Below are 16,326 nucleotides of genomic sequence, written 5' to 3' on the forward strand. Positions count from 1 at the left end.
TATACTTTGAAGAAGTGTTTCAATCTGTTATCATCATTTTATGCATCATTTCTTAATTTGAGAATAGTCAAATGTAATTACATGTTTGGCACTTCATTTTCTACTAAAATGAAAAACGTGTGTTAAGTATGTAGTAGTAGTAGTAGCATGTGATGCAAGAAAGCAAGTGTATGAGCTTATACAGCATGAGCCAAAAAAAAAAAAAAAAAAATCACACCATTCCCTTCAAATGACTGTCCAGTTCCTCCTTAAATTTATTCAACCTATCAATTTCCACAACAACAGATGGAAGTTTGTTCCAGCAATTAACCACCCGCTGGCTAAAGGCAAATTTCCGCATATCTATTCTACATCTGTCCTTTCTTAATTTGAATTTATGCCCCCTTAGGTTCGTAATCTGAACAAGTGGAAGGATCCCATCAGAATTCAGCGTGCTCAACCCATTCAAGGCCTTATACACCTCAATCAGATCACCACGCAGGTGCCTAGTCTCCAGCCACTGCAATTTGCAGAACTCAAGCCTCTCTTGATAAGAGGATCCCTTCATTCCCCTCACCAATCTTGTTGCCCTTCTCTGTACATGCTCAAGTAAATCTACATCCTTCCTAAAATGAGGCCTCCAGACCTGTACGCAGTACTCAAGGTGTGGCCTGACCATTGCCTTATACAGAGGGACAATCACCTCCTCCTCCCTGCTAGCAAAATTCCTATATATCATTGACAAAACCCCATGACCTGCCCTGGCAGCCTGTCTGCATTGCTCAGAAAACTTCATATCTGACTGCACAATTACTCCCAGGTCTTTTTCATTTTCTACCACCTTATGTGTAGTACCACACAGTTGGTACGTTTCTCTGGGGTTACTTCTACCCATATGCAGTACTTTGCATTTGTCAAGGTTAAACTTCAGTTGCCACTTCTTAGCCCATCTGCCCAAATTATTTAGATCCTGTTGCAGCAGCACACTGCCATTACTGTCATTAACAACCCTGCCACGTACATTGTCCTACCAATTTATTAAAGATCCTAGCATTCTGATATCTGCATGCTTTCCATTATAGGAATGTGAAATAGCCCATAATGACTTGCTAAATCACATGGTATGACAGAACTATATGAAAAGTTTGGAGACATTTTATGGAACAGCATGGGTTCTCTCCTCATTCTGGTGGACCAGGTGTTTATCCCATAATTATGATGATGTACCTGGATAGTGACAGACTATTCCAAAATGGCAGTTCTATAGCTCGCAGAGCATAAATTGTGCAGGAATAGTATGCATCACTACATGTGTTCCTGGTAATGTTATTCCATTCCTGTAGAGCTGTCAGATTTGTTGAAGGCTATCTTGGATGCATCATTCCAGTTGATCCCACAGATTCTTGATTGGATTCCTGGCTGGTGATAGTGCTTATTTGGTAGTTGGTACATATACAGTGGATTCCGGTTATTTGGGCCACCGGTTAATCAGGGCAGCCATTTATTTGGGGCAAATCATAAAAAACAAACCAATCGAGAAAATAGCCAGGGTTTACTTTGCTTAATTGGGACAGCATGCTGTTTAATCGGGGCAGGAGACCGCAGCATTGGAGATTACCCTACAATTGTCTCCGACGGTACCACGTGGTTCGGTCAGATTTCTGGAGGTCATAACCATAAAACAATTAGCAGTCACCTGTTTATTGGGCTTTTCTGTTAGTGAACTCTATCATAAACGGACAGTAAACTCGATATTACTGAATTTGCGATAATACCGACAGCTGGAATTCTGTGGGTTATTATGGTAAAATGTGTTTACACTTCCATGAAATCTTCAATCATATAAAAAAATCAATTTTCAGATCTTCTCTTCATTCCTATTTTTAAAGCTTTGTAACTCGTTACTCGGTTCTCACTTGCACGTATCGTGTTACTTGCAATTTGTGTGTGCCGTGTTTTGTTATTGATTGCTTATCTTTTTACTGTTTTAAATTTTAACCCCCGCCCACAAATATCAGTGAACAGAAATGTCAACTGGTTCGTATGTACATATTGCAGTATGTATTAATTATTCCGATTATCATGTATATTCTTCCGATTTTCACGTATCATTTAATTTTTTAATTGGTAAGGTAATAAAGGGTAAATTAGTGCTTAATATATCTTTGCTTTTATAGCCTGTGGATAATATTCCTCCTATTTTCGCTAATTAGAATCGCTGTTTAATAGAATTAAAATTCAATTCACAAACGTGATCACAATGACTAGTGCTTGCTGCACATCGTATAGTGAATGCTACTTTACTATGGTGAATTCATCGTAACGTGATTTGATTGTACAGTGAACTAATTGTAAAGGGGGGGTACATTGTATTTTTAACTATTTACGTGAAACTTCGGATAATTGGGGAAGTCGCTTAATCGGGCCAAATTGCACTAGTCCCAATGTGTCCCAAATAACCGGAATGGACTGTATAATGAAGGGAAATGGCAGTGCAACCATACAACTCTCAACAAATCTGATGAATCTAAAGGCTACTCTCAAATAGGAATTGAATAACATTATCAGGAACACCTGCACACAATATGAAATAGCCCATAAGTTCTGTAATATTTTGACAGGGCAGTGTTTTTATATAATTTTTTTTACTTCACCACTTTTATGTGTATGGGACTACTAAAAATATTTTTAAAACAACTTTTTTTTCTCTTATTTTTGCCCAGGTTACTTATTATGGAAGTGGTCGAAACAGGTATCAGATAGAAGTTCCTGAAACTGCAGTCAAGCATGCTACTGATAGCCATGAACTTCAAGGACAGAGGAAAGGATTTCGACGTTACTGGACTGCTGAAATTAAAGAACTTGTTTTGGAATTGGTATCTGCAGAAGAGAACAGGGATACTGCCCTATGTGATATTATGAGAAGGGTGTTTGAAACATTTGATCAAGAGTATGTTCATTATTTTTGATTTGATTAATTTCAGAAAAATTACATTTAGTTTTGACTTTTAGTTAATATTAAATTATAACTGGCAAAAATAAAATAATTTTTTTGTTCTTATTTTTTAATCCATGTTTATAAGAAGAATAACTGTGAAATCATAAAAATATAGTTGGTTGAAAATTTGGAGACGTGATACATTTTCTTCTTTTTTTAATCCAGAATGCTAATTTCATACAGTTGCCTTCCCAAATCTGGCATTTCATTTTCTGGCACCACCTTTCTGGATATTTTTAGGAAAAATGGGCAAATGCTTAAATTGCAGTTTAGTTCATAAGAACTTATGCTGGCCACTTGGGGAAGTTCTGGCCATATTGGAACTTCCTTTCAGTGAATTACTCCAATGGCCAGTGGCTTCTCCCTTTGTTTAAAATTAAGCAGGAATGGAATAACAATTAATGCCAGACAGTAATGGATTAACATTTCCAGGTTTCCCATTTTGCCAGTGTGTTATTCTATATTTTCCCTCAGGCCAAAAATAGTCTTCAGTACTGTATACATAAATTGCAGAATAGAGGTGTGTGTGTGTTCATTTATCTGTGATTATAATATGACAACTCATAATCTGTCCTGGACTTCAAAGATTTGACTACTGTGTGTCTTTTATTGGTTACTTAGAAAATTTACTTTTTTCTGCCTGTCAATCAAGTTTGCACTATGTCTTTTAAATACAGACTCTACCAAATTTATGAATATGCACTGTACTTTGCTAAATATGAACAGATCAGTTTGGTTTTAGTGCAGTTTATGCCCTTGTATACTTGTTCTATTTTTTTAAAAATGTTTTTTGTTAATTTTCCATTTTATTTATTGTATATTCTGGCGTATGTTGACGTAGGTATTTTGCACTGAAAATTCATTCTTTAATCATATATATTCTCCATGTAAGTAGACCTGCTATAATATAAGAAATGGTATATTTTGGTTAGATATGCATTACACATATTGAATACACCATGGATTGTCAAACTAATAGAGTAAGCTTATCTGTTAAAAGATCTAAACCTCGCAAACACTTCCTAGTTCATTTCACAAATATACATGGTCTCAATTCTAATCTCAACGATGTCCATTTCCATTTTCAGCCTACCAAACCCCATCTACTTTTTCTGACAGAATCTCAGTTATCGGTTGATTCAACCACTGCTCATCTCAGTTGCCCAAATTATTCGCTGTACGATTCCTTTTGCCTCAAAGGTGGTACTTGTGCATATGTCCGTTCTGATATTCCCTGTCAGAGACTTGGCAATTTGGAATCTCCTCTCTTTGATCTTCTCTGGCTTAAAATCTCTCCACCTCATTGTGTCAAATTCATCTGTTGTATCTACCGTTCTCCCAACTCCACTAATCACTTGGAGCTCTTTGACTTCCTCTCTTTGCAACTTGACTTTCTCCAGTCCAACTTTCCTAACAGTGAGGTAATTTTCCTTGGTGATTTTAATGTTCACAACTCCAGCTGGCTTCCGTTTTCTAGTCACACCGACCCAGCTGGGCGAGATGCTGAGGCTTTTGCAATTACTAATGACCTTGCACATATTGTTCATTTACCTACAAGTCCATGGTTAGGATTGTCCGGTTCAATACCGGACAATCCTAACCATGCAGCCAACACACTTCATCTTTTTCTCACAAACAACCCTTCTAATTACATGGTCGAAGTTGAGTGGTCATCTGGGTACCTCAGATCACAACTTGGTGATTGTCTCTTCTCCAATGGAGCCTTTATCTCATGGCTATTCCCAACCTCGTATTGTTTGGCATTACAAGAATGCCAAATGGGATGACCTGCAAGATTTCTTTTCCTTGGTCGGATTACTGTTTCAAAACTTCTGATGTCAACGTTTGCTCAGATCGTATCAGTGAAATTATTCTTGTAGGAATGGAATCCTTTATTCCACACTCCACTTTAAAATCTCGTTCTTATCTAAACCTTGGTTTTTCCAATAAATATGTAAGGCTGTTTAAAAGAAGAATGTTGCATATTGTAATTGGCTTGTTTTCAATTCTTCAGTTTCATTTTCTGCCTACACCAAAGCTCGCAACAATTGTAAAGCAGTCATTAATCAGTCCAAACTAGATTTTGAACAGGCTAAGAGTAGAAAAATTGCTTCTTGCCCTAATGGTAGCCAAGAATTCTGGTCTCTTGCCAAAGCTATTGGCCACAAATTTTGCCCATCTCTGCTCCCACCTCAGATGGTTCTGTTGTCACTTCAGCCAAGGATAAAGCTGACCTGCTAGCATCCCATTTTTCTTCCAACTCATGTATTAATGACCTTGAAAAACACCTCCCACCAAAACCAACACGCTCCATTCAATGCCTTCTGTGGTCTTCCGTCAAAATGATGTCAGAAGGATTTTGATGAACCTTGATGCTAAGAAATCTCCAGGTCCTGATGGTATTTCCCCACTTGTTCTCAAAACCTGTGCTCCTGAACTTACTCCTGTTCTTTGCCACCTTTTTTCACTTTCTTATTCCAAAGGTGTTTTTCCTTCTGCTTGGAAATTTTCTCATATCTAGCCAGTTCCTAAAAAAGGGTGACAAATCCCTCCCATCCAATTATTGTCCCATTGCAATTACTTCTACTCTTTCTAAAGTAATGGAGAAATCAATTAACCGTCAAATCTTAAAACAACCTAGAAACTTTCCATCTGATCAATGATCGCCAGTATGGATTCCGTCAGTGTCGATCCACTGGTGATATTCTGGCTTATGTTACCCATTTATGGACAAATTCAGTGAAAAATTTCGGGGAAACACAATCAGTTGCTCTTGACATCTCAGAGCTTTTGATCGTTTTTGGCACAAATGTCTCCTAAACAAGCTTCCATCTTATAGCTTGCCAACTGTTTTTCGTAATTGGTTATCCAGTTTTCTCTCAGATCGCTCACTGAGGGTGATGGTAGATGGCTCTATGTCTTCTAACTTTTCCACTAATGCTGGTGTCCCCCAAGGTTCAGTTCATTCTCCCACTCTTTTCCTCTTGTATATTAATGACCTTCTTCCATTGACTGGAAATCCTATCCATAGTTTTGCCGATGATAGCACATTGCATTCCACTTTCCATTTTGAGCAACCTTGCCCTGCTCAATCAGCTTCAACTTCTCGAATATCCGCTACCAATTCCTTAAATGCCGATCACCACGTAATTCTCCAGTGGGGCAAAGACAACTTAGTTGATTTCAATCCTTCTAAAACTCAGTCTTGTCTTATATCTCGCAAATAGGATTCTTCTGCTCCTATGCTTATCTTTGGTGACACTCCAATTTCTAGACAAAATGATATATCTCTTTTGGGGATTACCCTGACTTCTAATCTCTCTTGGCACAAGCACATTACAAATATTGCTTCCTCTACATCTAAAAACTTGGTTTTCTCTTTCGCTCTCGGCGTTACTTTTCTTCCAAGCAACTGTTCACTCTGTACAAATCGCAAATCCGCCTTACCATGGAATATTGTTTCCACATCTGGGGCGGTGCCCCCAAACCTCTCTCAGGCTTCTAGATTCCATTCAGAAGAGGGCAGTTAGGTTAATTAATGACTCCTCTCTAATAGAGTCTCTCCACTCGCTGTCTCATAGACGTACTGTTTCTGCTGCATGCCTTTTCTACAGATACTTCCATGGACACTGCTCTTCTCTATTGGCTTCTATAATTCCCACTCTCTCTTTCAAAACAGTCTGAACACGTGCCGCCACCGGCCAACATCCATTTACTATCCAACTTCAAACTCGCAGAACTTTTCATCTTCCTCATTTATTCATTCAACTGCCGTTTTCTGGAACAACCTTCGTTCTTATGTATTTCCTGAAAATTACAATCTACAGAAGTTCAAGTCTAATGTCAACAAATATCTTCTTTCGCCTTCTCAACCTCCAACCCAAGCATGGTAATAAGTACTATAAGTTCTAATACCTCTTGTGTTTGGGGTTTTCGTAAAAAAAAAAAATAAATAAATAAAAATTAAGAACTGCAGTCCACTTTTTTAATTCAATTGTTTATGCTTTTTCTTTTAAAAGTTTACTTTGACATTTTATTATGGTGCACAGCAAACTAAAGAAAACGGTAAGTGTATGGAGTAATTTCTTATGTAGAAACCACAACCTACACGCACAGGTGATGATGTAATATCACTCTTATTGATGTTGTATGTGTACAGTACTAAAGGCCTTAACAATTGTATTGCTTTAATAATTCTTGTATTGCTAATGCTTTAATAATTAATTTATTAAACTATTCATTCCTTGTTTTGCCTATTTAACACTGTATTGAAAATTGATTTCTTTGTAAGTAATGCCTTAACACGAAATTGGTCTCTTTTTAAATAATGCCTTAATATGGAATTGGTTTCTTTGTAAGTAGTGTTTCAGTTACTATAATAAGTTGGTGATCTCAAAAGATTACTTTTTGCAAACTCAAAGTAAACCTTAAAAAACAATTACTAATGAATGAATACCAGGCTGTTTTCAGCTGATGAAGATAAAATTCTGTTTTAAAAGTGAGCAACAGTGTATATTTCTGTAAAAAAAAAAAAAAAAAAAATTACAAATCCATTCCCTCTAATCATTTGTCCAGTTCCTCCTTGAATTTAAGCTATCAACTTCCACAACAACAGATGGAAGTTTGTTCCAAAATCAAAAACCCCACTGGCTAATGGTAAATTTCCACACATCTATTGTATAACTGTCTTTCCTCAATTTGAATTTATGTCCCCCTCAGTGTTCGTAATCTGAGTAAGAGGAAGAATCCTATCAGAATTGAGCCTGCTTAACCCATTCAAGGCCTTATACACTTTAATCAGATCACTTCGCAGGCACCTAGTCTCCAGACACTGCAATTTGCAGAACTTAAGCCTTTCTTGGTAAGACTACCCCTTCGTTCCCCTCACCAATTTTGTTGCCTTTCTCTGTACTCGCTCAAGCAGCTCTACATCCTTCCTAAAATGAGGCCTCCAGACCTGTACGCAGTACTCAAGACATGGCTTGACCATGGCCTTATACGAAGGGATAATCACCTCCTTTTCCCTACTAGCAAAATTCCTGTATATCATTGACAATACCCAATGACCTGCTCTGGCCGCCTGTCTGCACTGCTCAGAAAACTTCATGTCTGACTGCACAATTACTCCCAGGTCTTTTTCATTTTCTACCACCCTAAGTGTAGTACCACATAGTTGGTACGTTTCTCATCTAAGTCAACCTCAAATTTTATATATTTTTTTAGTGCTTTATAGGTCGACTTATATGCCAGAATATATAGTACACCTTAAAAAGTTATTGGGGATGGCCAGTTTATAAGTTGTTTTATTTTCGGTGAGTGTTGCTTTTCCAAGTGCATTGTGTGTTAGGCAGCAGCATACTTCAGAATCAGAAATTCTTATATTTTGTACATGAAGTTTAGAAGTTTACAGCTGGGAAATATTTCAGCTATTATCACAATATAAAATAATGTTGATACAAAATGGGATAGGCTAGGCAGAGTTTGGGGCAGTTTGAAGTATGATAGAATATCCAGAATTGTTTTTTTGTTTGTTGTTTTTTTTTTTTTCCTTCCTTTTTTTCCTTACAATAAGATACAGAAATGCAAATGTATCCTTGATATTTTCAAAAAGTAAAGAATGAATTCCATGTCATCTTGTGTTTAGTAAACATTTCTCTGTTTCAGTCTTAAAATGAGGAAAGTTGAGTCTATGATAAGAAAAAAAGATAAAAAACAAGACGAAGTCTTGTTTTTTATCTTTTTTTCTTATACATTTGTGCAGAAAATCTTACATATGTGAGTTTGTTAGAATCAAATCCATGTAAATTGGGTGCTTATTAATTATTATTACACCACCAGGTTATCACCAGGTAGGATTTTATTAAGATATAGGAGGCACTTACGAATATAAGGGTAAGGTTTGTCAGGACTGCATGCTATGCCAGGATAAAGATATTGTATGGGTTGTGACATACACTTGATAGGAAGAATTTCCCCCACATCATCCTTTATACAGTGCATGTGGCATACACTCCCCCCCCAAACTGGTTATGGCACTCTTAACCAATTGGGTAAGCAGAATGAGAAGTATGTATGAAATGCTTACACTATACACTTTTATATTTGGGGGTTGTCCCAAATTCTCATGCACCTACTAATATTACACAGAACCACTAACCACGTAAGACTGAGGGTAATGTACTGTTAGAAATATAAATAAAATTGATAAACATAGCAGTTGTTTGATTAATTCATAATAATAAAATGTAAGTATTGAATATAAGTTGATGTAACCCAGCATATTGATAGGTAGAATTTAATGTACTGCTTTGCATAGCATTTTTTTCTATAAAGAGTACTAAACTTGTAAGTACATTACTAACTCCTAACATTTACAGGCACATATTCTTGAAATCCTTTCAATAATATTTCAAAAGTATTTTATCACTGAATTAAAGATAATTAATATAACGGTTCAAAATATGTTTCTAGTTTAACTTTCAGTGGTTAGTTTATTTAATCAATAAATTCCATTCCCTGTGACATGACTTTTTATTTATCTCTCAATTATATCACTTTGTTCAATTTTTCTGTCAAAAGAATCAAGGTATAGTTATGTCTGAATTTTATCATGTCTACCTAAAGTTATTAAAGCACATATAAAACTCTTTTATGACAGTACATTTTCTCAGTTATACTTTCCAATTACAGTTTTAAGAAGTGGGATTCTGCAGTCCATTGTTTAGCAGTATTGGATTGCCTGTGCAGCTTGAGCCAGTATAGGCAGTCTTGTCATGTGACTGTGTGTAGGCCAGAAATTTTGTTACCTGAGGATGTTAACCAGGTGAGTATTAATATAGATATTAATAGATCAAATGAAGAAAATATTTCTTAAAATTTAAGTTTTTATTGTTTTACAAGTTTAGTGTACATGCTGTATATAAACAATGATCAGTGGGCATACAAATAATAATTAAATACTACCTCTTCAATGCCCACTCTCCTGTATTTTCTTTTATGAAAATGTGAATTATAGCATGTTATAATCGTCAATATAGTTATTTATTTATTTATTTTTTTTTCTTTATTGCAATTTCAGTTGGTCAAGAAATATTTTTCATAAAGTTATCCTGAAAATTCAAGGTCTGCTTTTGTTTTTGATGCATGTAGTAGTAGTAGTAGTGGCATGTGATGCAAGAAAGCAAGTGTATGAGCTTATGCAGCATCAGCCAAAAAAAAAAATCACACCACTGCCTCCAAATGCCTGTCCAAATAACCACAGAAATGTACCATTTCTGTCGTTATTACTGCACTTCATTTAGCACTAGCATTAGCATTAGCAAAGGCACATGATGCAAGAAAGCAAGCTTATATAGCATCAACCAAAAAAAAAAAAAAAAAAAAAAAAAAAAATCACCCATCCACTCTCTCCAAATGTTTGTCAAGTTCTGCCTTGAATCTATTTAAGCTATCAACTTCTACAACAACAGATGGAGGTTTGTTCCAGCAATCAACCACCCGCTGGCTAAAGGCAAACTTCTGCACATCTATCCTACAACTGTCTTTCCTCAATTTGAATTTATGCCCTCTCAGGCGATTATTCTGAGCAAGAGGAAGAATCCTTTCAGCATTGAGCATGCTCGAACCATTCAAGGCTTTATACACCTCAGTCAGATCACCTCGCAAGTGGAGCAATATGGCCTTAGTTGCTAATGCTCCTAAAAACCAAATAACAAACAAACAAACAACCTCGCAAGTGCCTAGTCTCCAGGTACTGTAATTTGCAAAACTTAAGCCTTTCTTCGTAAGAGAAACCCTTTGTTCCATTCACTAATCTTGTTGCCCTTCTCTGTACTCGTTTCAACAGCTCTACATCCTTAAAATGAGGCCTCCAGACCTGTATACAGGACTCAAGGTGTGGCCTGACCATTGCTTTATACAAGGGGATAATCACCTCCTTATCCCTGCTAAAAAAATTCCTGTATATCATTGACAAGACACCATGAGCTACTCTTGCAGCCTGTCTGCACTGCTCAGAGAACTTCATATCTGCCTGCACAATTACCCCCAGGTCCTTTTCATTCTCTACCACTGTCAGTGTAGTACAACAGAGTTGAGACTTCCTTCCTGGTATTTGCAATGTCTGTAATCCTGAATTGCTGCTGCTGCTGCATTACTTCCATTATGATAATCAGTATTAAAGCAGTCAAAGCACTCTCTTGTAAGGTTGAGAGGCATTATTCTGGTAACACTGCAGTATTCTCATCTGCAGCAGCTTGCACTGTCCATTTTTATTTATATATTTATGCATGAATAGAGTAGGGTATTCAATTTCTTCATACACTACTTTTCTCTTGTAAATGATTTTTGGAATTAATTTTGATTTTCCTGTAATTCTCCCATATCCTCTGAGGAACACACCTGCCAAATTTGGTTGCATTTCTCTTAGATTGCACTCAAAAAAATCTTAAATATGAATACTTTAATTGCAGTTACCCATATGTTTGTTGACATGGATTTCATATCTGCTATTTGGTGGATCTGTTCATTATTTGTACATAGTATATTGCATCGGTCAGCTATGTAACTTCATATTTTTTCTACTGATTGCAATAAAGATATATATAAAGGAGTTGGTTTGTCCATGGTTACTGCACATACATCATTTATACTACCAAGGTCATATGAATGCATTGTTTAATAATATCTCATATTGTGAATACCTTCACGAGTTGCCATGGTATTATACTACCTCAAATAAGTTGTTGTTATTTTGGTTTTTAGGAGCATTAGCAACTAAGGCCATATTGCTCTGGGGATATGCGATGGTCATTCCCTGACCTTTCCGCATCCTCCGTATTTGGTGGTCACGGGCTCGAACTCCGGTCTAATCAAGAAGCGTGTGCTACGCACTGCTGCTCCTGCTCACCTGGCTACGGAGGCGACTCTCAAATAAGTAATGCTTCACCTATGGAGAAGACTAATGTTACTTATTCTCATTGGATACCACCATCCAGATGGTACCGTTTTGAAGCTTATTGGCTTACTCGTTGGTGGGTGGGCAGGTACCTTGTTGTTTCAATAGTGACAACCCAGTTATGAAGTATAATTCCATTGTTCCATTTCATCCCAAAGGTAAAGTTAAGATCATATGACTCTGGGTAAGCCAGTGGAGCTTTTACATAGTGTCAATATGGTCCCTTTCTTATGATCAGGGAGAACCCTCCAGTTTCCCCTGGACCACAAAATATTTTTCAGAGATGACTCCAACTCACCCACCTTCCCACATAACTTCTCCCCTTCTTCTGCAAACTGACTCCCTGCCACTTTATGGGGGTATTTTAACCCATGAAGTTGCTGCCAACTCACCCCAGGCAAGGTGGTGGCAGTGAGGTCCTACCACCCAAAGGACCTTACCCTAGGTAAGGCTCCAATATTTGTTGTAATCCTAACCTGGAGGAACAAAAAAAGTATCCTCCCCATCCCTATTCAGAAGGCTGTCACAAGTGAGAATATGAGAATAGAATGAATGTGAGCAAATGTGAATATCCCACTTGCATAGATATAAATGTTCCCTCTGAATACATGTCCAAAAAAAAAAAAAAAAAATTCTACAGATAGTATATATTGGAGGGCTAAGGTGTATCTGTTGAGTGAATGAGAAGCAGTGTGCGTAAACCTTGCATTGGTGAGTGAATGTTATGTGCAATGTTAACAAAAAAAGAAAAAATAAATAAATTGTGTAATGTCCATTCAGATGCTGTTCTGTATATAATCTGCCTGCAAGAGTGAGAGACTGATGGGCAAATGATGCTAAATATACTGTCCCTTCTTCGTGCACCTGAATATGTACAAAAATTATATTGTGACTGCATGTTGGTACGTCAGGTGTGATGATAGGTTGGCATGAGTGTGTTGTGACTTTGTGATGGACAGGTCACCTACCTCCCTGGACTGACTGCAATAGAGACAACCTACCTTGGAAGCCCCCCTGCCACTACCCATGTCATGCTAACTTTGAGGTAATGGCATGGGATTCTGATACTTTTTCCAGCTGGTCTGACCAGTGTCAGTTTATTCACTGATAGTAAAATCACCTAATCAGACCTAATCTTCTTTGGAACGTTCAGAATTTTTTCTCCAATCAAAGATTCAATGAATGTTTCTCTGAATTTTAGAGATTTTATGGTGGAACCTGTAACTTGACAGAAATGGATGTATGCGTTATGTATATATATTTCTAAAATATCTGATGCAATTTTTTTTCGGCCATTGATGGTTTTTCTTACTGCTGAATAATATGAGAGCATTTGATCCAATCGATTTATGCTGGACATTCCTCTATTGTAATCTCGAATTATGTTGGGTTTTATCGAAATTTTTCCATTCCGGTTACACACCTTGGCCATTTCAATAACATATCTGTTAGAAATAGTGAGAACTTCTCTTTTATCCCTCCACTTACAAACTACAACAGGGCCATTTCGTTGCCATGCAACTTCTCCTTTCTTCAGTTTTCTCATCACCAGCTCTTTTGGATTTTCTTTTCTGTTGGTGTGTAATGTTCCACATACATAAGTTTTTCGAGCAGACAACAATTTTGTTAGAGCAACAGAATTATAAAAATTGTCCATATACACTACATATCCCTTGTCTAAGTGGTCCTCAGGCAAGAATAGCACAACTTCAGCAGTATGACCTATGTTTTCACTTTCTTCTGATTTACCTGAGTAAATTTTTATTTTCATAACAAGGCCTTTGGACTCGCACAGTTCGTAAAGCTTGATTCCGTATTTGTGCTTTTTATTTTTTTATGTACTGGCAGAAATTCAGCCTCCCACGCCACAACATCATCAACTTGTCAATACAGATGTTTTTATTCGGTGCGTAATTATTGCGCATAACATTATCAAAATGATTCAAAATCGGTCTTACCTTGTATATGGAACATGGAACAGTCTGTCACTACTACAGATTTACACACAGCGCTGACTCATATATGGTGAATTCTACAGGTAACAATGCATCTTGAGTTAACTTGTAGTTGGCTGCAGTGAGGAAGAATTTTCTATTACACATGTCATCTACGAGATAATTCGAGAAGCTTTTTTTTTTTTTTTACAACAATAAGCTTTTTTTAGGAGTTTTGGTGATGAATATATATTATAATTTGGGTTTTGAATAATTTAACATGCCTAACTCAGATTGGTATCGGAGACCCATTCACCCAAATAAGCCGTAGCAATAAGCCGTCAACGTGTTAATACCATTTGGATGTGATAGCACATACTTGAAATTTATTTCAGTATCAAAAATGTGTATGTTTTGCTGCAAATTGTAGACACCATTTAATATTCTGCTAGGTTTCTGTGGTTTCAATTTGAATTGTATATTATTTTGTCTTATTTTAATTGCATTTTTGCTTCAGATATGTTTTAATTTTCAACCCTTTTTTTTTTTTTTTTTTTTTTTTTTTTTATAGCCATTTCTTGAAATAAAAGCTGGAAGACATCCATCATTATTGACATGCTTAACAGGTGATGACTTCATTCCCAATGATACATTTGTTGGTATAAAGGTATTGTTTGTTTAATGTGGTATTTAATTTTTTTTTTACTAACTAAAACTTTAAACTTTAAATTGGTAAAAATAAAAAAAAAAAAAAAAACAGTAGTACTAACTGTACCATTTTGAATATATATATATATACAAAAAGGGTGACAAATCCCTCCCATCAAATTATCGTCCCATTGCAATTACTTCTACTCTTTCTAAAGTAATGGAGAAATCAATTAACCGCCAACTCTTAAACTACCTAGAAACCTTCCGTCTGATCAACGATCGCCAGTATGGATTCTGTCAGTGTCGATCCACTGGTGATATTCTGGCTTATGTTACCCATTTATGGACTAATTCAATGGAAAGGTTCGGTGAAACACAAGTAGTTGCTCTTGACATCTCAAAGGCTTTTGATCGTGTTTAGCATAAAGATCTTCTAAACAAGCTTCCATCTTATGGTTTGCCAACTGTTTTTAGTAATTGGTTATCCAGTTTTCTCTCTGATTGCTCACTGAGGGTGATGGTAGATGGCTCTCTGTCTTCTAACTTCTCCACTAATGCCGGTGTCCCCCAAGGTTCAGTTCTTTCCCCCACTCTTTTTCTCTTGTATATCAATGACCTTCTCCCATTGACTGGAAAACCTATCCATAGTTTTGCTGATGATAGCACATTGCATTCAACTTTCCATTTTGAGAAACCTTCTACAGCTCAATCAGCTTCAAGTTCTCGAAAATCTGCTGCCAATTCCTTAAATGCCGATCTTCAGGTAATTCTCCAGTGGGGCAAAGACAACTTAGTTGATTTCGACCCTTCTAAAACTCAATCTTGTCTTATATCTCGCAAAAAGGATTCTTCTGCTCCTATGCTTATCTTTAGTGACACTCCGATTTCTAGGCAAAATGATATATCTCTTTTGGGGATTACCCTGACTTCTAATCTCTCTTGGCACAAGCACATTACAAATATTGCTTCCTCTGCATCTAAAAAACTTGGTTTTCTCTTTCGCTCTCGGCATTACTTTTCTCCCAAACAGCTGCTCACTCTGTATAAATCGCAAATCCGCCCTGCCATGGAATATTGTTCCCACATCTGGGGCGGTGCCCCCAAAACCTCTCTCAGGCTTCTTGATTCCATTCAGAAGAGGGCAGTTAGGTTAATTAATGATTCATCTCTAACAGAGTCTCTCCACTCGCTTTCTCATAGACACACTGTTTCTGCTGCATGCCTCTTCTACAGATACTTCCATGGGCACTGTTCTTCTGAATTGGCTTCTGTAATTCCCGCTCTCTCTTTCAAAACAGTCCGAACACGTGCCGCCACCAGCCAACATCCATTTACTGTCCAACTTCAAACTCACAGAACCAACTTTTCATCTTCCTCATTTATTCATTCAACTGCCGTTTTCTGGAACAACCTTCCTTCATACGTAATTCCTGAAAATTACAATCTACAGAAGTTCAAGTCCAATATCAACAAATATCTTCTTTCGTCTTCTCAACCTTCAACCCAAGCACGGTACTAAGTTGTTGTTTGTTGTTTGGTTTTTAGGAGCATTAGCAACTAAGGCCATATTGCTCCAGGATATGCGGTGGTCATTCCTTAACCTTTCCGCATCCTCCGTATTTGGTAGTGACGGGCTCGAACCCCGGTCTAATCAAGAAGCGTGTGCTACGCACTGCTGCTCCTTCCCACCTGGCTACGGAGGCGCCCGGTACTAAGTACTATAGGTTATAATACCTCTCGTGTTTGGAGTTCTCATAAAAAAAAAAAAAAAAAAAAAATATACAGAGCTTTTTTTGTAAAAAAAAATA

The 16,326-nt window shown here is 37.0% G+C and overlaps 1 protein-coding gene across 1 annotated transcript in view; it reads left to right on the plus strand.

Annotated features, from left to right (window-relative positions):
• Positions 1-16,326, plus strand: part of Msh6 (DNA mismatch repair protein Msh6) — a 212,424-nt gene that overhangs the window by 146,277 nt on the left and 49,821 nt on the right. The window contains exons 24-26 of the mRNA XM_090385739.1: positions 2,703-2,929; positions 9,668-9,800; positions 14,439-14,534. Of these exons, the coding sequence (XP_090241865.1) occupies positions 2,703-2,929; positions 9,668-9,800; positions 14,439-14,534 (456 nt within the window). The remainder of the gene's footprint in view (positions 1-2,702; positions 2,930-9,667; positions 9,801-14,438; positions 14,535-16,326) is intronic.

This window comes from Mastigoproctus giganteus, chromosome 12 (assembly GCF_048544385.1).
Source record: "Mastigoproctus giganteus isolate SK-2022 chromosome 12, ASM4854438v1, whole genome shotgun sequence".
NCBI lineage: Eukaryota > Metazoa > Arthropoda > Arachnida > Uropygi > Thelyphonidae > Mastigoproctus > Mastigoproctus giganteus.